This window comes from Myotis lucifugus, unplaced genomic scaffold (genome assembly GCF_000147115.1).
Source record: "Myotis lucifugus unplaced genomic scaffold, Myoluc2.0 scaffold_46, whole genome shotgun sequence".
NCBI lineage: Eukaryota > Metazoa > Chordata > Mammalia > Chiroptera > Vespertilionidae > Myotis > Myotis lucifugus.
The window spans coordinates 7,586,671-7,609,921 of NW_005871094.1; the positions used below are offsets into that span (position 1 = coordinate 7,586,671).

Genomic DNA, 23,251 nt, shown 5'->3' on the forward strand with positions numbered 1-23,251 from the left:
GAGGATGAGCGGTGATGTGCCCTGTCCTGGCTGACGGGGTAAGACCCAGACCTCTAAAGTGGGTCTGATGGCACAGAAGCCAGTGCTGTGTGGACTGCGAGCACTCAGTAGCTCAGATGATGAAATAGAGTGATCTGGACTAGCCTGAGGTCCCTCCCCGGAGGACGTGGGCCAACCGGAAGGTGAAGATGAGCCATGGGGTGGGACATGGAGTCCAGTTCTAGAGGGAGCCATGAGGAGAGGCACAGGGGCTCCTGAAAAGTACCCTTAGCGGCAACTAGAAGAGGGCCTGGAACCCCCTGCTGAACAGACTGGGAGAGAGGGAATGCCTGTCTGACTGGCTCATCCGGGCCAGTGCTATGCTGCTAAAGCCCTGGCCATGTGGGCCTCCCACACTTGACTCCTGCCCATCTCTCAGGGTGGCAGAGGGGCCCTACCCCCGGACACACACCTGGAGGCTGGTGACAGTGAGGCGTCGAGCGTCATCCGACAGGGAGGCCACGGGCACCACAAAGGGGCTGTCTGGGATGTGCTCATCGTTGAACTTGATGGAGACCTCATAGTCACCTGGGGAGGGGAAGCTCATCAGCACAGGCCCCAGAATCGGCAACAGGGGAGGAGCCACCCCAACCTCATCCCAGGACAGGCTTTTGGGTCAGGGCTCAGCTCTGGAGACAGACACGCATTCCCAGGGGTGTGGGGTGGAGGGAGGTGAAGTGGGGGGGGGCGGGGGCGGGGAGAGCCAGGGGTGCAGGGGAAGAGTCAGTTCTGTAGCCCCAACCATCTGCCTGATCAGTGAGCAGAAGCTCAGTCTGAGAGGTCAGGCAGGCCCAGCCCCCAACCATCGTGGGCACCCACCTGGTTCTTGGACAACATAGGAGACGCCGCAGGAGCCATCTTTGCGGTCCTCAAATGCAATCTCGGCCTTGCTGGGACCTTCCACTGCAATGGACAGGCCCCCGGCGCCTGCTTCTCGGGTCCAGATGCTGAACTCCGCTGGAGATGGAAGCAGGGCAGGAGTGGCCCGTTAGCACCATCACCCATCCTGCCGGCTGCCCTACCCCCGTCTCCCCTCCTAGCCACCTGCCCCTCACCTGGCACGCTGGCCACTCCTCGCTCCAGCCCAGTGCCTCCGGCTCGCACCTTATGGGCACCACCTTCACCCAGTGGCCCCACAGTGAACTGAAAGGGGCTGCCGGGCACGTGCTGGCCGCGGTACTTGACGGTGACTGTGTGGGGCCCCATCTCCTGGGGCACGAAGCGCACGCTGTACGCGCTGTTTTCCCCCTCGACGATCTCTGCGGCTTCTATCTTCCCGGAAGGGCTGGTCACCTGTGCCGTCATGTCCTGAGAGCTGGCCTCGCCTGCAGAGGGCGGGGATGGTCAGGGCGACACGGGCTGCTCCTGGCCCTGGATCTGCCCGCCTCCTCAGTAAGACCCCCTCCTCCACTCAGACCAGCCCTGGCTGGCCGGCCACACCCCTCTGGTCCCCAGGGACAAAAGGCCCGGCCTCCCAGGCCTGCTCACCCTCCTGCTGCCTGGTGATGCTGCCAAAGGAGCCCAGGCGCTCCCGGCCCAGGAAGTCCCCGAAGACGGCAGGGAAGGGGTCTCCACCGACTTGGGTGGACTCCTCCACCCGCACCTCACGCTTGGTCTCCCCACCCCGCGTCTTGCTGATTTCCGTGCGCTCTGTGCGGGTGTACGTGTGGCTGCTGCGTGTGAAGGTGCGTGTCAGGCGCTCCTGGGCAGACACCATCTGGAACCAGTTCCCTGTGGGACATATGGGCTCCGGTCCAGTTTAAGAACCCATTGGTGGCCCTCGAGTCAAAAAGTTGCCCACCCTGCTCTAGGCCCAAAGGCCCTCCCACCACTCTGCCCTGCCCCGCCCTGCCCTGCCCAGGCTCCTCTGGGCTCACACCTCACCTGGGATCTTGAGGTTGAGGTCACAGGTGCTGCCGATGCTGGCGATGGAAGGCGCCTGCCTGCGCCGGGTGATGCTTTCCTTCATGCGACCCTCACCGGTGACCTTCACCGTGAAGGGGCTTCCTGTAGGGGGAGAGATGGTCAGGCAGCTCAGACCGCCTGCCATGGGCCTCCTGGCCTCTCACCACCCAGCCGCAACCCAGAGCCTTACCAGGCACATGCTTGTCTGCAAACTTGATGTTGATGATGTAGGTGCCGGGTTCCGTGGGGCAGTAGGTGACTTTGCATGTGCCGTCCTCCATGTCCTCACAGTTGATGTCCACCTTGCTAGGGCCTTCAATACTCAGCCCCAGGCCCCCATAACCTGGTGGGAAACGAGACGTGTCTCCCTCAGTCCCTACTCTGCTCTCCCCTCTCCAAACTGCAAGCTCCATCTGGAATGGGCACCCAAGGTGTGTAGTCACCACTAAGGAAAGATGGTGCAGTGGGGGAGGGGGAGCCAGGCACTGACCCAGAGAGTCTGGAAAATTCCCTAAGGGAGGCCGCTTGGGTTCCAGTAAGCAAGGGGGAGACAGACTCCTGACAGCTGAGCTTTCTCTCAAACATGAGAGAACTGACATGAGGACATTCACTTTCCCCTAATTAGGTCCCAGAACATGAATCCCAACAGCGACTGAGCCAGGAAGTTCAGGGAGGAGGGTGTGGCCAAGGGGGCGCTGGGCAGGAAAGAAGGACAAGTCCTCACTGGAGGGGTCTCTAGGGCAAGCACCTGCATTACGCGTGTCCACGATGAACTCCGCCACCTGGAAGGTGTGTCCCTCGGAGAGGCCCTTGCCCCAGACCCGCACCTTGCTAGCGTCCCCGATCTCAGACGGCCCCACCAGGATCTTGAAGGGGCTGTTGGTGACATGCTTGCCACTCTTGCGCACGCTCACCACGTGCTCCCCAACCTCCTTGGGGGTGAAGGAGATGCCTGTGGAGAGGTGGGGGTCAGACATGGAGCCCTGGGCCTGGCCCCACTCAGGCCTCTTCCTCCCGCAGCCCCTTCCATGGCGGCACACTGACCAATGTGCCGGTTGGGCAGGCGCTTCAGCAGGCAGGGCTCCTCGTTGCCTGAGGGGGCACGGATGCTGGCAGTCAGCTGGCTCAGGTCACTCTCGGTGATCTTCAGCGACACGTCCGTGGAGGTGCCCACGTTCAGCTGTGACGTCCTCATGGAGTCATCGCCTGGTGGTGGAGTTGGGGTGTCAGGCAGTTGTGACTCCAGGCAGGCCCTGCCTTCATGGGGCTCAGGAGACCTCCTAGCACATCCCACTGACTCAACAGACTGGGGATTCCTCACATGCGGAGACGCCCAAGGCCTGGATGAGCTCAGTCTTCATTTAGACATTAGCAGCCAAAGAGTATGGACAGGGCCTGCACCCCAACAGCCCTGAATGGGTTAAATCCCTAATTTGTGTATTTTTATCCTGAGTCACGTGGTTTCCTACACCGGACCAGACAACACAAACCCTTTACTCTCTCTGTGGCTCTGATCGAGTTGCTTACCTCTCTGGGCTTCCTGGTTTCCTCATCTATCAAAAGGGATTATCAATACCCTAACCTCAAAAGAATTACTTCAAAGACTAAATGTGAAGATGTGTTTTAAAGCACGGGAGTGGTTGGCTGTTTCTTACTTGCTATAGAGAATAGAATTCCTTGTATTTGTCCAAAAATGACCCCTTCCACCTTGTAGGATGCTACCTGCAAGCCCCAGTGACTTGAACATGCTGAGCTTGCATGTCTGTTGTGTGTCTGGTGTGTGTCAGGCGTCTGTGCCCACACGTCCCCCACCTGTGATCTTGGCTGTGAAGGGGCTCCCTGGGATGTGCTTGTCGTCGAAGCGCACAATGATGCTGTAGTCTCCTGGTGCTGTGGGGAGGTAGGACACGGTGCAGGTGCCGTCCTTGTTGTCCTTGCAGGTGATCTCTGCCTTGGATGGGCCCTCCACGGCCAGGGACAGACCCCCTGTAGGCGAAGGCAGGGCTGAGATCAGAGGTCCTGCCCTCACCCCTGCACCTGGCTGGCTCCCACCCAGCCCCCTGCCCGCAGCTCCACTCACCTTCCCCAGCATCTTTGGTGACAATGGTGAAGGTGGCCGGCTTGTTGACCATGCCGTGGCTTAGGCCAGGCCCATAGGCACTGACATGGCGGCTATTGATGGCATCCACGTAGAACTGCAGGGGGCTCCCTGGGATGGACAGAGAAGGGGGCTGGGTTAGTAGCGAGGACAGTGGCTGCCTGAGCCCACCTCAGGCCCCAGCACCATCCAGCAGCCTCCCTACTGAGCATCTTTGCCACTAGTGCAAGTCTGCCTCCCAACAGGCTATCAGCCTCCCGAGGGCCTCCCAGGGTATCTGCACACAGTAGGCACTTAATAAATGTTTGTTGAAAGAAGGCATGCAAGAATGACGTTACTGTGTGCTCTCAGTCCAGCCCGGCCCAGCCTGACTCACCGGGGATGTGGTTGCCGTCATACTTGATCCCCATCTGGTGCAGGCCTTTCTCTGTGGGCGCGTATCTCACCGTGATGGTACCGTCCTTGTTGTCGGTGATGTTGGGCCGGGCAGTCTTCCCAGAGGGCATCCGCACCTCCCCTGCCAAGCAGACCCAGTTATGTAGGGGACCTCAGCTTCTCCGACCACCACCCCCTGCTGTCCCTGTTCCTGTGTGGTTGTGCTTCTACCCTAGAGGTTAGGCACCAGCCTGGGGCAGCGGGATAGACCCTGAACCGGGAGGCAGATGCCTTCAGTTTGCGTTTCAGCTCTGCCCAACTTGCTACATGACCTTGGGAACTCACTCCCCCCTCTGGGCCCCAGTTTTCATCTCTTAAGACAAGGGTCTGGGTCTGGACCAGGGGTCCTCAAACTACGGCCCGCGGGCCACATGCGGCCCGCCGAAAACATTTATCCGGCCCGCTGGGTGTTTCTGCCGCCGCTGTCTGTTGCTTAGCAGCCAACTAGTTTTTTTTTAAAACTATAGTCCGGCCCTGCAACGGTCTGAGGGACAGTGAACTGGCCCCCTGTTTAAAAAGTTTGAGGACCCCTTCTGGACAAAGGTATCCACTCCCTGAGCCGTCGTACCTCCCGACCCCAGGACAGTACCTGTGAGCTCCCCTTTCTGCACGGTGAAGGGGATGACCAGGTTGAAGGGCCTCAGCATGGACTCCATTGGCTCCACGGGCACCACTGGCTCCTCTGTGGCCTATGGCAGGTGAGAGGGAGAAGTCATTGGCTGGGGAGACCTAGGGAGTTTGGCCTGAGCCATGACTGACGTCAGAGAAAGTGAGGCAAGAACAAGATGGTTAATGGTGAAACCAGAGTGGCAGGAGAGGTGCATCAGCTGCAAGAGAAGAGGTGCCGTGCCCAGCTCAGGGAACCCTCTGCCCAGCCTGACCCCCACCTGCTCCCCAAGTGGCCCCAAACCATGCCCAGCCCTTGCTATTGAGGAATAGAAGGGAGAAATGAAGGCAGAGGAGTGGGAGGCAGCAGTACCCAGCGTGTGGGGTAGGCGCTAGGCTGGTGCAGCTGCAGCACGTCGGGGGGCTCCTCCACATGGGGCATAGGGTCACACGCCTGGGAGGCAAGGTACAGAGAGCTCAGGATGTGGCGGGCCAGCTGACCAGCTTGAGTGACCAGGAGCTGACTCAGAGAATGACCCTGGGACCTGCCATCCTGGGCTGCCCATGGGCCAGGATGGATTTGTAGGGTGCTTTACCCTCTGGGGGGCTTCATCATCCTGTAGGGCCACCGTGGGGAGATGGATGGGGACAGTGCGCCCAAGGGTCAGAGAGGAACATGGCAAGTTCCTCCAGAGAGAACTGACCGATGCCAGAGGGGCCGCAGGGAGGGCTGTGTTCAGCTCCCGGGTTGGGGGGCTGCAGGGACACCAAAGGCTTGACTCTGGAGCACTCTGGGCCCAGAATCCCTCAGACGTGGGGACAGGTTCTGAGATTCCTTGCTATTGCTCGAGGGCCCAGCCGCCGCCCAGCCCCCGGGCCCTGCTGCAGCAGGGGCCTTACCAGCACGTGGAAGGGGCTGTTGGGGATGTGCTCGCCTCCGAAGCGGATGGTGATGACGTATTTGCCCGGCTCAGGGGCCGTGTAGTAGATATCGAAGGTACCGTCGTGGTTCTCAACCACGTCCACGTCGAGCTCCGCCCCATCCGGCGTGGACACCGTGCAGGTCACCTTCCCCTTGCCTGCTGCCTTGGCGTCCACTGTGATGACCGTCTCCTCCCCAATCTGAATGCGGGGACCCAGGCAGGCACCTGCCACACAGAAGAGCCCTGTCAGGGGTCCGTGGGGCATGTGCCCAGCCCCCCTCCATTCCCAGCTGCTCCTACCACCTCAGCCCACGACAGGAGGAGAAGAGATAGAGCACTCACCCAGGCCATGGCCTCCGATGGACACTGGAAAGAGAGAAGAGTGTGAGGCTGTGCAGCACTCAGGAGGGGTGGGTGGGGGCAAGGGTGTGGAAGGGGCGGGTTCTTGGACCAACAGTCCCCAGGGGACTGGGCCAGAGACCGGGAAGAGCTGTGAGGGGTGCTGTACGGGGAGCAGAGGCAGAGGAAGCAGTGCGTGCCCACCTGTGACGAGGCACTTGCTGGCATCCCCAGTGGGGAGGGCATGGATGCGGAAGGGCGAGTAGGGGATCTCGTCGCCACCGTACTTGATGGTGATGGTGTACCGGCCGCTCATGTCTGGCAGGTAGGACACGGTGTACGTGCCATCTCCGTTGTCTCGGATGTTGGCCTTCTTGGGCTTACCCTCAGGGTCCTGGGGAGAAGCAGAGGTTAAGGCCCGCCTGTGCCGGAGCCTGACCTGGGAGGTGGGCAAGGCGTGCACTCACCAGAATCTGGACAGTGAGCAAGCCCTCCCCAGCGTCCCGGGCATCGATGGTGAACTCCACAGGCAGGCTGGCAGGGATGCCGGAGGCGTTGAGGCCAGGGCCGCTGGCCCGCACCTTGCTGGCATCATGGGCTGGGAGCACCTTGATCTTGAAGGGGCTTGAGGGGCAGAAGAGATGCATAGTTGGCTGGGGGGCAGGGGGCAGGAGTCCTCCCCACAGACATGAGCTGGAGGGATGACTTCTTGAGGCAGGGAGGACGGGCCTGTTCCCAGGAGCCAGAGTGCATCCTGAGTCTTGTGGGAGGGTCACTGGGGGATGCCCTTGACAGAGCCTGAGCACTTCTCCATCCAGGGAAGATGCTGTGGTTTGTTTAAAGGGGAAGGCACACAGGCTGCCTTCTCCTGCCTCCCGCCTTTCCCCGAGGTGCTCATTTAGGGCTGCACAGTGGGAAAGAGCCCAAGGAGAGGTCCCTGAGGCTGTGCTGCCCCCAGGGTGGGGAAGACAGGGAGGGAGCCCTGAGGAAGAGCGGGATGGGGCTGGGACAAGTGGAAGGGACACTCCCAGGGCCCAGCGGTGGCCTGCAGGTGTGGCCTTGGCAGGAGCTACCCAGAGCTCAGCGCAGCATGGGAGCCGGAGATTGGTCCTACCTGCGTGGAACCTCCTGGTCAGCATACTTGACGGCTACTGTGTACGGCCCATCGGTGGCAGGGGTGTAGTGGACGGTGTGGGTACCATCTCCATTGTCACGCACCTCCACCGGCTCAGCCACACCTGGGCAAGGGAAGCAGGGTCAGCAGAGCCTCTGGCACCCAGGCCCCACCTCCCTCCACCCTGCCTTAGACATTCCGTACCTGTGGGGCCCAGCACGGCCACCTGCAGGGGGGCTCGGCCAGCTTGGCTGCAGTCCACCGTGAAGGTCTGGGGAACGCGGGCCCTGACACCAGCCCCCAGCCCTGGGCCCGAGCACTTCACCTTCCCAGGGTCTACCACATCCTTCACCGGCACCCGGAATGGGCTTCCTGTAAAAGGAGAAGGCCATCAGCCCTGCCCACCCGCTGGGAGGGCCTCTCACACTGAAGAACCGGCGAGGGGGCGGGGGGAGAGGGGGTTGGATGTTTCCCAGCCTTTGAAACGCCCGGGGAGGCCAGAGCCACTTGTGCCAAAGCTTCGACACTTTGGAACTTGCTAAGACAATGTAAACCAGGATAAATAAACTGGACTGCAGACTGAGGACGGACAAACCTCACTCACTTGGGCCACAGGCTGAAAGAAGACCTTCCTAAATGAATAAAATGTTGAAAATGGAATGTTTAAAAAGACATTCCGTGTTTTACTGTGAAATCAGATAAGGGGGAAAATGTGTCCAATTTCAGCAGTAACTGAAGCCATGACCCACTCGAGCAGCTCGGCCCACAGGAGAGCAGGGGTTCTTGGCCTCACAGACAGACAGAGGGAGAGGGCACAAGGCTGTCCTCACTAAGGGTGGCCCGGACTGTGTCTGAGTGACCGAACCCACGAAGCCTGGTGCTCCAGGCACAGGGCCGGGATGCCAGTGGCGCCTGGGAAATAACTGAAGGGGTGGTTTCACCAACAGCACCCGCCCCCCTGCCGCTGGGTAATGCCCCAGCGCCCGTGCCTGCCCAGCCCGCGTAAGCTGGGCTCCCAGCTATCCTGCTCTAGGGGTGAATCTGCACACGACTTCCTTCCATTTCCCACCCAGGGCGCGGGCATCCCTCTCCCTCCACGAGCACCGCCGCCCTCGCTGCTCACCTGGGATGGGCCGTCCCCCGAAGGTGATGTTGACGTCGTAGTCTCCGGGCGTGAAGGGGATGTACTCCACTGTGCAGCTACCGTCCTTGTTGTCCTTGCAGGACATCTTGGCTTCTGAGGGGCCCTCGATGGCTAGGCCTAGGCCACCAGTGCCGGCTCCCCTGCGAGACGACACCCCCATCAGCTCCACTGAAACCAGCGAGTGGCGATGGAGGAGCAGGATGGGTGGGGGCGGGGGGCAGGAGAGCAGGCCACGGGGCCCAGCTGACCTGGACACTGGGGGAGGTTTGTTCCTGGGTCACCCTTGATGGGGGGTTGGGGATGCTGAAGCACCCACAGAGGACAAAGGGGGCGGACAAGTGGCTGGGGTCAGGGCAGCCACAGCATCAGGGCCACAATTAGGAAATGAGGAGGATACCTGGTTTCCACAGTGAAGTGATTGGCTTTGTTGACCAAGCCACCCTCCAAGCCTGGTCCAAAAGCCCGCACTCGGGTTGGGTCACAGCCCTCGGTCACGCCCACTCGGAAGGGGCTCTTGGGCACAGCTACCTCATCGTACAGCACCTCCACCAAGTGCACACCTGGAAGCGGCCACACGGAGTGGGTCAGGGTGTGCAGCCCCACCCCCCACCGCCCAGAGAAGGCTGGGTCAGCTCCCCGCCAGCCCGCTCGGCCTGGCCCCTCACCCTCTTCGTAGGCTGTGTACTGCACCCGGTAGGTGCCATCCCCGTTGTCTGTCACATAAGTGTCCGTCTTAGCACCCGAGGGATTGAGCACTCGAGCCGTCACGTGGTTCCCACCCGTAGCTGTTAGGGATCTTGCGTCCACAGTGAACTCAGTGGTCACCTCACGCAGGACACCTGGTCCCAGGAGAGAAGAGCTCAGTGTGAGTTGGGGGCAGCCTTCACAGAGCAGCTAACCCCTACCCCTCCTCAACTCCAGGGCTGCTCCTTCCCAGCCGGCCTCTGTCCCTGTGCGCTCCAGGCCTTGTCTCCCATAGCCCCTGCCTTCACTCCTGTCCCCACACAGTGACATTCTGTTCACATCAGTCACCCCCCCAGGCTGTGGGCCCCTCGAGAACAGGTCTCAGTCTTACATCCCTCTGCACCCTGACCCTCACACCTAGCCCAAAGGTTCGCACCCAGCAGGTGGTAACACATTCACTGAGCTATCTCCTGACTCTGGTCATCTCTGCCCCAAAGCATCCTTTTGTGCCCTCGAGAGGAGGGTGCTTAGCCTTCTCAGGTCAGGGTCCCCGTCAGCTGATGAAAGTTGAGGATCTTCCCCAGAAAAATGCCCACAGGCAGATGCAATCTGTCACAAGAGCAGAGGCAAAGCTCCCTGCCCTGCCCTTGCCCTGGGCTCCTTCTCTGGGGTGTCTGAGCCCTAAGGACTCCGGCTGACCCAAAGCCCTCTCTTCAGCCCACATCGGCCCCTACAGCCCTCAGCCCTGCTTCCCCAACTCCCCAGCTCTCTGACAGTGACTTAACCAGCTCCTGGCTCCTCTGTCTCACTCACCATGCGGCTCCACTCCAGGCCCCGAGACCTTGATTCCACTGGTGTCTACAGCGGGCTGCACGTGGACGCGGGTGGGGAATTTGGGGACCGGGTGCCCGCCGTACTTGATGGTGATGGTGTAGGTGCCGGGGAAGGCGGGGCTGTAGGTGATGTGGTAGGTGCCATCGGCATTGTTGTGGATCAGCACCTCGGCCTTGACGCCAGCGTCCGACAGGATCTCGATGGTCAGCTCAGCCTCGCCCGCCTCGGAGCAGTCCACAGTGAAGGTGGCCGCCTCGCCAGCCTTGCCGCGCTCCAGGCCGGGCCCACTGGCCCGCACCTTGCTCGGGTCAAACACCGGCTGGATGGTGGCCTTGAAGGGCGAACCAGGGATGTGGGCTTCGGCAAACAGGATGTTGATGGTATACTCGCCCGGCTCCGTGGGCAGGTAGCTGACAGCACAGGAGCCATCACCATTGTCCTGGCACTCGATCTTGGCTTCGCAAGGGCCCTCCACGGTCAGCCCCAGGCCACCTGTGCCAGCCCCCTTGGTGTCGATGGAGAATGGCGCTGGGGTGCCCACCAGCCCGCCCTTGAGACCAGGGCCATAAGCACAAACCTAGGGAGAGGAGCAAGTATGTGGGTTCCCTACACCTGGCTCTCCCGTGCCCACCATCCACAGCTCCCACCCACCTTCAACTGTAGCAGCCACTACAGACTGAGTCCTTATAAGACTTCCAGGCAAGGAAACAGGCAGAGAGATGAAATCGTTTGTCCCAGTTACTGGATCTGGGACTCAAGCCCAGGTCTGACCCAAGGCCAGGCTCTTAATAACTAAGCTCTCTCGAAGGCAGGTCCTGGGGTGGGCGATCACCTTGACGTGGGTCCTTGCCTGTGCCCACTCCAGGACATAAGCCCCTCCAGCGTCTGCCCCTATGACTCACCTGTCTTCCCTACAAGCTCCCAACTCCCAGTTCCAATCAGCCTTTATCTCCTTACCTTGGAGGGGTCAGGGGGCAAGACACCCTCCACAGCAAAGGGGCTGCCAGGCACTGGGTGACCGTCATAGGTGATGTCCACCTTGTAGGGCCCCTCCTCGGGGGGCATGTAGCGCACAGCCTGGGCTTCCGCTCCACCTCCGGGCTCCAGCTTGCAGGGGATGGGTCGTCGGGAGGGTGAGGTCATCTTTACATCCAGCTGGCCCTGACCGCCAGCCCCTCGTGTGTTCACGGAGAATGCCTGTTCTTGCCCAACAGCCACCTCTGTATAGAGGACAAGGGTCACCGTGAGCAGAAACTCCAGCCCATCCTCCCAACACCCCTCACTCCCAGGGCATCTCTTGCCCCACTTACTGCTGTTAAGGCCTTGAACTTTGACTTTGCTTAGGTCCAGTGGGGGCGCCACATTCACCACAAAGGGGCTCTTGGGGACAGGGTCCCCTCCATAGGTCACTGTCACTGCCATGTTGCCCTGTTGGGTACAACAGGGGGTCAGAACTGGGGTGGCTTAGACATAGCCTGGCAACATGCCCTTGGCAGATGTGGACTTGAGGCGCAGAGATCCATAGCGACAAAGGATGGGAGGCAGGAAAGGGGCCAAGATCCAGAACCGGCCCTATTAGTTTAGGGCAGTGGTTCTCAACCTTCCTAATGCCGCGACCCTTTAATACAGTTCCTCATGTTGTGGTGACCCCCAACCATAAAATTATTTTCGTTGCTACTTCATAACTGTAATTTTGCTACTGTTATGAATCGTCATGTAAATATCTGATATGCAGGATGTATTTTCATTGTTACAAATTGAACATAATTAAAGCATAGTCATTAATCACAAAAACAATATGTAATTATATATGTGTTTTCCGATGGTCTTAGGCGACCCCTGTGAAAGGGTCATTCGACCCCCAAAGGGGTCGAGACCCACAGGTTGAGAACCGCTGGTTTAGAGGAAGGGAACCCAGGTCCTCATCAGCCAGGAGGGGCAGGGCATGGGAGAGGGTGGGGCATACCTGCTGGATGGCCGTGTACTTGACGGTGTAGGAGTAGTCGTGGTTGTCAATGATTTCAAAGTCCCGCACAGCCTCACCCTTGGCAGCCCCCGCGAAGTGCACGTCCAGCTTGGCCTTGCCCGCTCCCTTGGTCAGCACCGTGAAGTGAGTGGGCTTCCCAACTTCCACACCTGGAGAGCCCACCCCAAGACGGTGGTGAGGGCTTGGAGGACACCCAACCCCCACCCCAGCCAGCCGGACCCAGTCCCTGCCCAGGCACCCACCTGTGCGGTTCAGCCCAGGGCCCTCTGCCTTGACCTTGCTGGCATCATGGGACGGATCCACCTTGATGTGGAAGGGGCTGGCAGGGATCTCCTGGATGAAGAAAAGGCTTGGTCAGGGCGGACAACAGCAGCCTCTGAAACGGCCCCCGTGTCTCCTCCGAGGCACACTGCCCATACACAGGTAAAGCTCAATCAGTGGCTGTGGAATTGTCCCCCACCCCCCGTCCCCAACGACAGCATCTCAAGCTGCCCGCTTAGACTTGGGGGCAGGGTACAGGCCGCGGATGACTGCCAAAAACCGAGGGTAGTGTACCTGGTTGGCAAAGAGCACCATGATGGTGTACTGGCCAGCTCCTGGGGGTGTGTACTTGACTGTGAAGGTGTCATTATCATTCTTGATGATGTCAAAGTCGATGTCAGCCTCTGCGGGGCCCACCACGCCGGGGGCGCACTTGATGCCAATGCTCACGTCGCCTGGGGGGAGGCAGGCACCAGGCCATGAGAGGGGCACTCAACAATCTCCCCCACATTACAGGTCCCATAGGGCTCCAGCCAGAGCACTAGCCTTGTCAGCCCAGACCCTGCCCGGGCCCCACCCCCACTCCCATTCCCAGCCTGGGCGAACCTTGCCCTGCCTCGCTGCAGTCCACAGTGAAGTAGGTGGGCTCGTTGGCCTTGAGACCCGTCTTCTCCACGCCAGGGCCATACACCTTCACCCGCTCAGGGTGGCTGCCCTCTCCCACATTTACCTGTAGGGAGGGGTTAGAGCTCAGCACAGTGCTCTTCCTCAAGGCCCACCCCTTTCCCCAGCACCACCCTCCCCAGCCTCTTAGGGTCTTTGAGGGGGACTTGAAGGGGGGGCAGTGACAAGGGCCCAGGGACAGAAAACATCTTCACAGGGCTCCGCTCCCTCTGGGGCCCCTGGCAGTGGGCAGGGCAGGACGATGACATACCCGGAAGGGGCTCTTGGGCACGTTGACACCTCCCCAGGAAACGATGATCGTGTGCTTAATGGGCTTGGTGGGCACATAGGAGCAGCGGAAGGTGCCATCGCCATTGGGGATGACCTTGATGTCAATGGGGCAGCCGTCTGCGTCCTGTGGGCATCAACAAGCATGGTTGAGAGGGCTCAGGCCTCCTCAGAGCACCGCCGCCCTCTGCTGGCTGCAGGCCGGCGGTCCTCCTTGCCCACAGCTAACACACTCACAGGCTCCTTCCCCAGCCCAGCCCTCAGGCCACGTGACTTAGCACCACATGCTCTGGCGGCCACAGTGCACCCAGGAGACAGGCTTTGGCCATCTGTGTGGCCTGGTCTCCCAGCCTACATCTCTGAAATGTGTTGGCAGGGGAGAGCCTGGGCTAAATCAATGTTCCAAAAATCGAATAATGAACCTTTTAAAGAAGAATCATCCTCCTGGACCCAAGAATATGTTCCTTAACCTCTAGGGGTCCATGCACTTGGGAAACTAATGTCTTGCTCTATTAAATCACCTTTCAATTGCAAATTATTAGTATAAAAATATATTTTTTATAAAGTGTGTTTTTAAAGATTATCAGTAAGAAAACACAAAATTTTAAATTTTTCATAGTTCTAATGCACCAGTACGAATCAGTCTTGTGATGCCTGGAGGCCCCTGCCTCTCACCTGCCCCCAACCTCCCAGGGTCCCTGCCCGGAGCAGTGAGGGGCAGTGAGAATGGGCAATGTCCCACCTGGGCATAGAGTTTCAGGTCGCCCTTGCCAGCGGCGCGGGCATCGATGGTGAACTCTGCGGGCTTGTCCACAATGCAGCCAGTGGGCTCTAGGCCGGGTCCAAAGGCCTTCACCTAAGCAGGTGGGGAGAAGAGGGTTGGGTTGGGGAGTGGAGGGGGGCCCCAATCATCCCATCCCAGGCTGGTGTACAGAAGATGGGACCAAACCTTGTCTGGGAAGCAGTCAGGGGGGGCTGGCTGGATGTGGGCAATGAAGGGCGAGTCTCGGATGTCCTCGTCATCACAGATGACATGCACAGCGTACTCCCCAGGCTCCGTGGGCCAGTACCGCACGTCACAGGAGCCATCTCCCTTGTCATCACATTCGATTTTGGCCTGCGAGGGTCCCTCAATGGAGAAGCCTGGGTGCGAGGTGGGGGGGGTCAGAGGGCACTAGAGGCAGCTTGGACACCCTGTCATCCCCCAGCAACCCCTCGCCAGTTGTCCCCATGTCCATCTCCTTGTCTCATCCCCACGCTCCCCAGCGTTCCCCACCGTCACTTACCCAATGTCCCCACCTCCGTGCCAATGGCTTCCACCACAAAGTCAGCTGACTTGCCCACTTGGCCAGTTTCCAAACCGGGACCCCAGGCCCGTACCTTCTGCGTTCCTGCCTCTGGGCTCACCTGTACCTCAAAGGGGCTGGGTGAAGGGGGAGCCGGTGTCAATACTGGGAAGTATCTGGCAGAGCTACCCCTCCTCTGTTCCCTCAGAGCCCCAGGCAGCCGGCTCCCTCCTCCATCTGTGAGGACCCAGACAGGAAGGCAGGGGTGCATGGCGCTTACCTGCGGGGGATGGCATAGCCGCCCCATGTAATGGTCACCACATACTTTCCAGGCACCACAGGGTAGTACTCGCACTCGAACACACCATCTCCAGCCTCCCGCACCTTCACGGGCTCCTCTGTGCCCTCTGAGGTCAGGAGGGAAGCGGGAATCAATGGTGTGTGAGTTCCAGTTCCTCAACCCCCTGGAGGAGCCCTTGGGACCCAGGCCCAGCTTGAGGGCATTGCTACATGGGCAAAGCCGCATGTCAGCCAGGAGCCACATGTCATCCCTGTGCATCACAGCCCACAGCAGCATCTACAGAGGAGAGGACCATTCCCAGGGGCAGGCTGGGAAACTGAGGCAGAGAGGAGACCGGGTGCTTGAGGTCTCACAGTGTCTCAGGTCAGGGTCTCTTTGAAGTCTCCCTGGGGGGGTGTGGTACTGACTCCCAAGGCTCTCAGGGAGTAAGAGCCACTGGCCACATTCCTCCCGGCCCCCCCAACCCCGCCACCTCCATCCCTGTCGCCCCCACCCCTCCAGCCCTGGGCCCTGGCACTCACTTGGCCCCTTGACTGTGACTTTGAGCTCTCCACTGCCAGCGCCCTTGGTGAACACCTTGAAGTCAGCCACCTCTTTCACACGCACGCCCTTGGGCTGCAGACCCCGCCCGGAGGCACGGCAGGCATTGGGGTTACAAGCTAGGGAGAAGGAGTGGGGAGGTTGGGGCGTGAGGGGTCCTGGACAGAGAGACTCAGCCCCTCACCACTCACCCCTCACTTTACAGTCCTCCTGACCCCCTCACACGTCCATTGCCCCATGCAGCCTTCCCCAGTGCTCCCTGGTGTCCCCAAGACAATCGGGGCTGCTAGGAGCCACGCTGGGCAAGGAGCAGCCACAGGCCCATTATAAGAAACCGTTCCTGCTGGGCTTGCAGTCAGCCCTGCTTGGGACAAAGGCATGGCAGAGCCTGGGCAGAGAGTGGGGCAAAGAGAGAGAGGGAAAGGCCCTTCACCTACTCCAAGGCCATCCACCTAGTGCCATGGTCAGCAAACTGCGGCTCGCGAGCCACATGCGGCTCTTTGGCCCCTTGAGTGTGGCTCTTCCTAAGCCTTAGGAGTACCCTAATTAAGTTAATAACAATGTACCTACCTATATAGTTTAAGTTTAAAAAATTTGGCTCTCAAAAGAAATTTCAATCATTGTACTGTTGAGAGTTGGCTCTGTTGACTAATGAGTTTGCCGACCACTGACCTAGAGCCATCAGAGCAGCTTTAGAAACAAAGTCATGCCACAAAACACTCAGCAACACCACAGAACAAGAGATAATGCATTCCATGTAACGTGAAGCCTGCCACAGAACACTGCCATGGCAATGAACCAGGCCTTGCTACTGAACACAGAAGCTAAAGCATGGTGATCTCAGCCCGCCGTGGAACACATACAATGGCATGGAACCTGCGACAAGATAGGTCTTATCACAGAAATCATCAGGCAAGTGGCAAAGACACTAGATCTGCCACAGAACATGGGCAATAGTGTGGAACCTGGGGCCTGTGCAGAATGCCACCAAAGGGGGGGATTCCTATCACCTGGGCCATGCCACACAGCACAGGCAAGGCCAGTCAGCTAGGGCCAGCCTGGCCCCGCCCCTGCTAGGGTACTAACACAGCGCCACTCTCAGGGCCTGGTAGATGATGGGCATGGAGCGGGTGAGCAGGGGCAAGGGCTCTGAGTGGCAGGGAGAGAACCAAGTGGGGGAGTCACCGCCTGAGGGCCTGGTGTATATTTGCCCCGACCATGTGGCCCTGTTGCTTCCCCCGTAATCTTTCCCTATGGTCTTCCCGGGGATAGGGATTAGAAAAGGTGATCAGCGTGCGGTCCCAGGCCGCCCCAGTCAGGACAGAGGCCTGCAGAGATGGTGGGAGGAGCCCCCGCCCCTGGCTGCTCCTTCTGCCCTTCTGAAGCCTTCAGCCGGCTCCCCACCCACCCCTGGATTTAGCGCTCCATTTTCCCATAAATCCTCAGACCGAGAATTTGGTGACAATTTCTATGTCCTGGCCCTCAGTGAGGTGATTGTGGGGGCAGGTGAAGGGCCTTTACCTTTTGCCACATGGACGGGGAAAGGACTGCGGGTGATGGGGGCACCAGCGAAGGCCACATGCACCATGTGAGGCCCCTCCATCACAGGCCTGTACGTGCAGCGGAACGTGCTGTCGCCCTTGTCCTCCAGGGCCACCTCCACTGTGTCTCGCCGGCCCTGCGGGTCCACGATCACCACAGCAACATCCCCGGTGCCAGCCCCTGCCACGGACAAAGGCTGTCAGCCCCTCCCTGAACACACCAGCTGCTCGAGGCCCCCTCACCCGAGACCATCTACCTCCTGGCTGGCTCCCTGCCCCAGTCCCTCAGCCACACCCACAGTCAGGGGCCCTCCTGACACCCCCGAGGCCGGCCCTTACCCGCAGTGTAGATGTCAAAGTAGGTGGGTTTGTTGGCTACATTGCCCACAGGCTCCAGGCCAGGGCCGCGGGCTGACACCTTATTGGCATCCCCCAAGGCCATGCCCACATTCACCTCAAAGGGGCTGCGTTCAATATTCTGGCCAGCAAAGAGCACGGTCACCTAGGGGTCGGGGGTCAAAGGTTAGCTTCTAGGGGAGAGCATATCTGAGAGGGGGTGACGGGGGTGGGCTGTGATCTGAGACGGGGGTCCACTCAGCCAGAGCCCAGGATAGGAATGGAATGCGGAGCGAGGGGAGGGCGGGGGGAGGGGGATACCTTGTGCAACCCAGCGACCTTGGGCACATAGGAGACAGCGTAGGTGCGGTCCTTGTCATTGTTGGGAACCACCTTGGCCTATGGGGAAGGGAACAGATTGGAAGTCACGGTGGCTGTAGCCCCTCCTGGCCCCACAGTGCCTGGGGGCCCCCACGGTGAAGCTTCCCCTCTCCAGCATGGCGGGTGGCTCTGGCAGCCGCCTGCAGGCCATTCCTGTTGCTGGCCTGTGGACTCCGGTTCCAATGTCACACTAACCCCTTTCTCCCCGTGGCCTCTCCGTACCTCCTCAGTGTGGCCCTCGGGATCCTCGATGTAGACCAGCACCTCGCCCAGGCCGGCATCCACCGTCTGCACCGTGAAGTGGGCGGGCTGCAGCACCGTGTTGCCCTGGGGCTCGATGCCTGAGGGGGAAAGGCAGAGGCAGGTTACTTAGGGAGAGCCACCCTAGCAGGCACCCAGCTGACCAGGGAGGGCTGCTGGGGGCTCAACACATACCAGGCCCATAGGCGATGGCCTTCTTGGGGTACAGCTGCTTGGAGCGAACGGGGGCGCCGGGTTTGAGCTTGGCCTTGGGGAACTGGGACAGGTAGGTCATGACAGAATGCTCATCCACGTTGGGGTCCACAATCTCCTCAGGGGCAATCACCTGCCACAGGAAGGAACGGATTACAGGGTGCCCTCCTTACCTGGCAACCTGGTTCTCACCCACATCCTGACCAGCTATCCTCGCACACCCAACCCGCACCCTTGGTCCTCCTGTCCCTCTCCTCTCCCCAGAACCAAACTGCGAGTGTACCTGGGGCACCCCGAGCCAGTCGTCCGCCTGCTGCATGGCCTCCCGGGCGTTCTCCACAGGCTGGTTGGGGTCCCAGGCCGCCCAGTCAGGACAGAGGCCTGCAGAGATGGTGGAGAGCGACAATGATGAGGGGGGAGTGGTCAGCCAGAGGCACAACATGTGCTCATCAACACCCTCACGGGCTGCAGATTCACACCCCCTCCCACCAGTCAGGTTCCTGCTGACCCCCCACGTTATGGCCCATCGGCTGGGATGCCCATCGCTGTTTAGAGGCAGGCAGTCTCTCCTAGCACCAACAATGAGGCCTTTCTATCCTGGCTGACGCAGCCTGGCACCAGCCCTGCCAGCCAGCCTCCTGCCTGCCCAGGCTCCAGTGCAGACCCTGAACACCAAACCCCTGTAAGGGCACCTTTCCCAGGCCCCTCCACCTCATTCTGCCTCAGGGGTGGACAGAGGTCAGCCTCTGACCCACATAGGCCTCTGACCCGGGCCCTAAAAGGTCCCCTCACAGCTGCCCTGAAGTCCTAGGTCTCCGAGCACTTCCCACATCAGCCTTAGGGCATAAGACTCCCTCTCCTTCCTAACTGCTCACTTGGGGAAATTGAGGCATGGAAGAGCCTGCTGGGAGGGGATGAGTTCTCCTCTATGTTCACCTAGAACCCAGCTTTTCTAACAAAAGGAATGCTAAGGCAGCCCCAGATCACCCTCTGCCGTCCTGCCAGTCCTGTGAAGAGGTACAGGGGTTAGGGGGCGCTGGTCTAGGCTAGACCCAGAGGAGGGGAGGTGATGCTCACTGGCGGGGAGGGGCCAACTCAGAGGCTGGAATCCGTGCCTGGCCGGAACAGTTGAGCTCACTGCTGGCAGCCGCACCAGCTGTGGGCAATGGCTCCGCAGCTGGGAATGCCTCCCAGGCTGCCGGTGCCCCAGTCTCCCACCCCCTGCTCCCCGGCTGACCCCAAGCTGGGGGAGGATTCCCCCAAGGACCATGGCTTCCTCGGGGAGAAGACTTATCTTCTCAGGAGATGAAGCTCAGAAAGGGAGCTGCACGTGGGGCAGGGCTCCAGCTGTGGTGCCTCAGTCTTCTCATGGGCCCTGGCTGCCCGCACCTGACCAGGCCAGGGCTGGGTCACCTGACGCTGGGCAGGGCCACGCCAGCCTCGGCCCCTTCTCCAAGCTGTCCCAGGATCTCACAAAGACGAGCCTTCTCTGGGATGAACTCCTGGGCTTCTTGCTACAAGTCCCCAACACCTTTCCTTTCTCTCAGCTCGGCAGAAATGGTGCCATGTGGCAAGTAGGAAGCCGGGGCTCTAGGCTCTGGATCAGTTCTGCCACAGACAAGCTGTGTGATCCTGGATAAGTCACTTGCCCTCTCTGGACCTCAGTGTCCTTGTCTATAAAATGAGGGGTTTAAACCTTTCCTGCCACTGCAGAATCTGGCATACCCATCAGGAAAGGCCTGACTCCAGCGGGTTCTCAGCCAGAGAAGGGGGCAAGCCCCACAGTGGTCCTGATCCCCAGCCCTGAGACATGCACTCTGACCACCCCAGGCCTCAGTACCACCAGCGCGTCCCAGCTCTCCTTCCAGGCTAAAGGATCCATATGTGTCGTGGGGCCCACTCACCAGGAGCACAGTTGTCCACCAGGGCGCCCAGAGCTTTGCCGTCCTGCCAGTCACGGTTGAAGTTGGTGATGGGCAGCTGGGGCACCTTGTTCTGGATCCAGCCGAGCAAACGCTGTTTGGGTGTCTGCTTTCGGGCATCTTCATCATCCTCATCTTCCCACATGGGCATGGAGATGGAGTAGTGCAGGATCAGCGTCCAGATCAGCCCCAGGATCAGCTTCAGGTTCCCATCCACGATGGCCTTGCTGTCTGCAGAGCGGAGGGGACAAGTTTGGCTCAGGAGGGCTTACCCTCCACTGCCCAGACCCCTCTGCCCCCACTGTGCCCTCCCTCCCCTGCCTCCTACCAAATTCTCACCCTCCTGCAAGGCTCCGCCCAGAAGCCCACCCCTTTATCCTTTATTGCCCCTTCCCTTTTCCCTTCAAAATGAGGCTGCTGCCCAGTGCGTCCCCACAGCAGGTAATCTCGCCTGTCACTTGAGTGGGTCTCATATCAGGCTGCAGACATCCATGCAGTGATCTGGCATGTAAGTCTTTGTAGGGCAGACACTGCTTTGTTTTGTTTCATTTTTTAGACCGTTTTTAGAGGTATGCTTGACATACCACAAATTGCACATATGAGAGAGTACACCTGGATAAGCTTTGACAATATGTATATACCCATAAAGCCATCACTATAATAGACACAGCTCCCGAAGTTTCCTTTGTGACCCCTTTGCATGTACCCCTTTGTGACCCCTCCTCCGGCCCTTCCTTGTTCCCCCTTCCCAGGCAACAACTGGTCTGCCCTTGGTCACTACAGACTCGTGTGCATTTCCTAGAGTATTATACCAATGGAATCGTACAGTATGCACTCTTTTTCTGTCTGGCTTCTTTCACTCTGGACACGGTATTTTGTCTCTCTACACTCAGCGTCTCCGAACATAATAGGGTCTCAATAAATGCTGGATGAATGAATGAATATGGAAAAAACTGAAGCTGGAAAGTAGGATCAACCTGGGTCCAACCAAATCGTCCTCTGACGACCACAAAAGGCTTTTGGAACAAAGTTCTGGGAGGAGGGAAAGGGTACAGTGCATACTCTGTTAAGGCTTGAAATCATGTTACCAAATGGCTGGGGCCAGTAGGATTTCACAAGAGCCCTGGGGAAAAGTCCCCCATGTGGAAGCAAGTCTGAGAAGTTGACACTGTCCACCCATCCCCTCCTTTGAGGAATAAGATGGATCAGAGCTGGTTCCCCAAGATTTGGGAGGCCTAGTTCCCCTTTAGCAGCCAGAAGAAATATCCAGGAGCAGGGGGGCGGAGTATAGGTCTTTGGAAACCAGCTTCATTGTAAAAGATGATCCCAGCCTGAAATCCATCCGTTTCCCTGAGCACAGCTTCTAGGACATTGGGAGGCGGTAGGAGACTCAGCCTTGTTTACTGCTGTTGCCCTGAGAGGTGGGAAAGAGTGGGGCTGGAGGTGCCCCTTATATGTTTTCCTGCTCCTCTCTAGATTTGGGGGGGGGACAGCTTTAATTAAGAGATCAAGGGCCTGGGGAATCCCAGCATCCCTACCCCACCCCCTCCTGCCCCCAGTGGAAGAATCTCAGCCTCTCTGTCCTTCTGGCAAGGGCTCTGGCCCCCTAGGCTCCCCCACCCTTTCACTGATTCATCCTTCCTTCCCCAGCAGCAACCCAGCCCGCCCCCTCTCCCCCTGGCCCCACTGCAGCACAATGGTCTGGCAGCTTTCAGATTCCATGACACACTCACTCCCGGCCTCCCGGTGCTTCAGTGCACTCCCTTCTCCAACACACAGGCCCATGGCATTTTCACGGTCTTGACACCCAGCGCCCCACAGCCTCTCACTGGCCCGACAGCCTCGAAAGTTGGTGCTTACAGAAGTGCTTCTGGCAGACTGGAGCCAGATCCCTGGGAGGGAGGCCTGGAGGCTGCGCGGGTTGGGGGTGGGGGTATGTTGGGGGAAGATCATTCATATTTGCTGCAGGAAGAGGTTTCTCCCCAGCAACGGGCAGTGGGCCAGACAGCAAGTGGTCCACTGAGCCTTGGGGCAGGAGAGGGGTGGGTACACCCCTACGCTGGGAAAAATGACCCTCCTTTCCCTCTCCTCCTCAGAGGCCAGTTAGAGGAGGGGAGCTCAGCTCAAGCCGGACTTCCTCCCTTGCACCCCGTGGAGCCGCCACTTCTAAGCCTGCCTACGGATACCCCCAAAGGGGTAGGAGGGGCCCCACAGCCAGTCCCTGAAACCACCCCAGGCCCCAAACGGAGGGGGAGGAGAGAGGGCCGGTCGAGGGAGGTGCCGGGACAGCTGCTGTCCCCTCCAGCCCCTCCCTTGGCTGTTGGCTGAGGGAGAAGGAATAGCAACTGGGGAACAGCTGCAGGACAGAGCTGCCTCCTAGGTCTCTTTGTTCCGAGGGGCTGAGGGGGGTGGGGGGCAGAGACAGGGGAGGGGGGAGAGCGAGTGGGTGAGATGGGCACACATCTTTCAGTCCTTGCTGAATAGCCCCTCCTGCAGGTGGACTTTTCAGCTCCCACCCCACTCCTAGACAGGGAAGTGGGGGGGTCTCTTTGACCCTCCTCCCAGGTGCCCAGAGGCTGGTCAGTCTCAGTCTTGAGACAATGCCCCCAGGAGGCGCCAGGACAGCTCCTCCCCACCAAGAAAGGGAACAGAGGGAGCAGGATGCCGCCCCTGGCCCCTGGCGGGGACCCTCTTTACATGCAGGTTTGGGCAGCCCCTGCCGCCTGTGCCCCCTCCCCTCCACCCGCAGCCTCAGGCCCAGCAGCTGAATTGCTGACAGCTTATCTCATCAGCGCGAGTGAGCCACTTGGCCCGAACCGGGACGGTTCCCTTCCTCTCAGTGGGAACCAAGGGCGCTTCCCTCTCGCCCCCAACCAGCCTTTTGCTTCTTTTCCCTCCTACTCTGGGCCGGCCCTTCACCGTGGAAGCCCAGGGCCCGAGCCAGGCCACGCCATTGAGGGAGAGGAAGAGTTGGCTCTCCAAAAGATAAAGCCTTGAACGAGTGTGCGCGCCCCAATAGGGAGGAGGAGGAAGAGAGAGCAGCTGAGACCTACATTTTCCAATAAAGGCGGGTAGAGTGTCGCTCCCCCTACCTGGAGAACCCCACTGGGAAAGGCTCTGTCTGCATATACCAGCCATCGGGGGGGGGAGGAGCTCTGCTCCAGGTTGGAT

General features: G+C 59.7%; 1 protein-coding gene across 1 annotated transcript in view; it reads right to left on the minus strand.

Annotated features, from left to right (window-relative positions):
* FLNC (filamin C) overlaps positions 1-23,251 on the minus strand; it is a 33,261-nt gene that overhangs the window by 3,117 nt on the left and 6,893 nt on the right. Inside the window, exons 2-43 of the mRNA XM_023753549.1 lie at positions 20,063-20,337; positions 18,442-18,539; positions 18,141-18,291; positions 17,928-18,046; positions 17,646-17,723; positions 17,328-17,490; positions 16,969-17,169; positions 15,429-15,566; positions 14,887-15,013; positions 14,607-14,743; positions 14,270-14,463; positions 14,063-14,176; positions 13,304-13,447; positions 12,976-13,099; positions 12,664-12,824; positions 12,351-12,441; positions 12,088-12,257; positions 11,432-11,549; positions 11,079-11,341; positions 10,101-10,698; positions 9,269-9,442; positions 9,001-9,163; positions 8,583-8,743; positions 7,664-7,831; positions 7,460-7,583; positions 6,813-6,969; positions 6,550-6,739; positions 6,349-6,372; positions 5,984-6,231; positions 5,457-5,537; positions 5,067-5,166; positions 4,419-4,559; positions 4,025-4,153; positions 3,757-3,930; positions 2,989-3,150; positions 2,693-2,896; positions 2,135-2,287; positions 1,924-2,046; positions 1,528-1,770; positions 1,095-1,364; positions 859-996; positions 452-567 (exon numbers count right to left, since the gene is read on the minus strand). Coding sequence (XP_023609317.1) covers positions 452-567; positions 859-996; positions 1,095-1,364; positions 1,528-1,770; positions 1,924-2,046; positions 2,135-2,287; positions 2,693-2,896; positions 2,989-3,150; positions 3,757-3,930; positions 4,025-4,153; positions 4,419-4,559; positions 5,067-5,166; positions 5,457-5,537; positions 5,984-6,231; positions 6,349-6,372; positions 6,550-6,739; positions 6,813-6,969; positions 7,460-7,583; positions 7,664-7,831; positions 8,583-8,743; positions 9,001-9,163; positions 9,269-9,442; positions 10,101-10,698; positions 11,079-11,341; positions 11,432-11,549; positions 12,088-12,257; positions 12,351-12,441; positions 12,664-12,824; positions 12,976-13,099; positions 13,304-13,447; positions 14,063-14,176; positions 14,270-14,463; positions 14,607-14,743; positions 14,887-15,013; positions 15,429-15,566; positions 16,969-17,169; positions 17,328-17,490; positions 17,646-17,723; positions 17,928-18,046; positions 18,141-18,291; positions 18,442-18,539; positions 20,063-20,337 — 6,907 coding nt within the window. The remainder of the gene's footprint in view (positions 1-451; positions 568-858; positions 997-1,094; positions 1,365-1,527; positions 1,771-1,923; positions 2,047-2,134; positions 2,288-2,692; positions 2,897-2,988; positions 3,151-3,756; positions 3,931-4,024; positions 4,154-4,418; positions 4,560-5,066; positions 5,167-5,456; positions 5,538-5,983; positions 6,232-6,348; positions 6,373-6,549; positions 6,740-6,812; positions 6,970-7,459; positions 7,584-7,663; positions 7,832-8,582; positions 8,744-9,000; positions 9,164-9,268; positions 9,443-10,100; positions 10,699-11,078; positions 11,342-11,431; positions 11,550-12,087; positions 12,258-12,350; positions 12,442-12,663; positions 12,825-12,975; positions 13,100-13,303; positions 13,448-14,062; positions 14,177-14,269; positions 14,464-14,606; positions 14,744-14,886; positions 15,014-15,428; positions 15,567-16,968; positions 17,170-17,327; positions 17,491-17,645; positions 17,724-17,927; positions 18,047-18,140; positions 18,292-18,441; positions 18,540-20,062; positions 20,338-23,251) is intronic.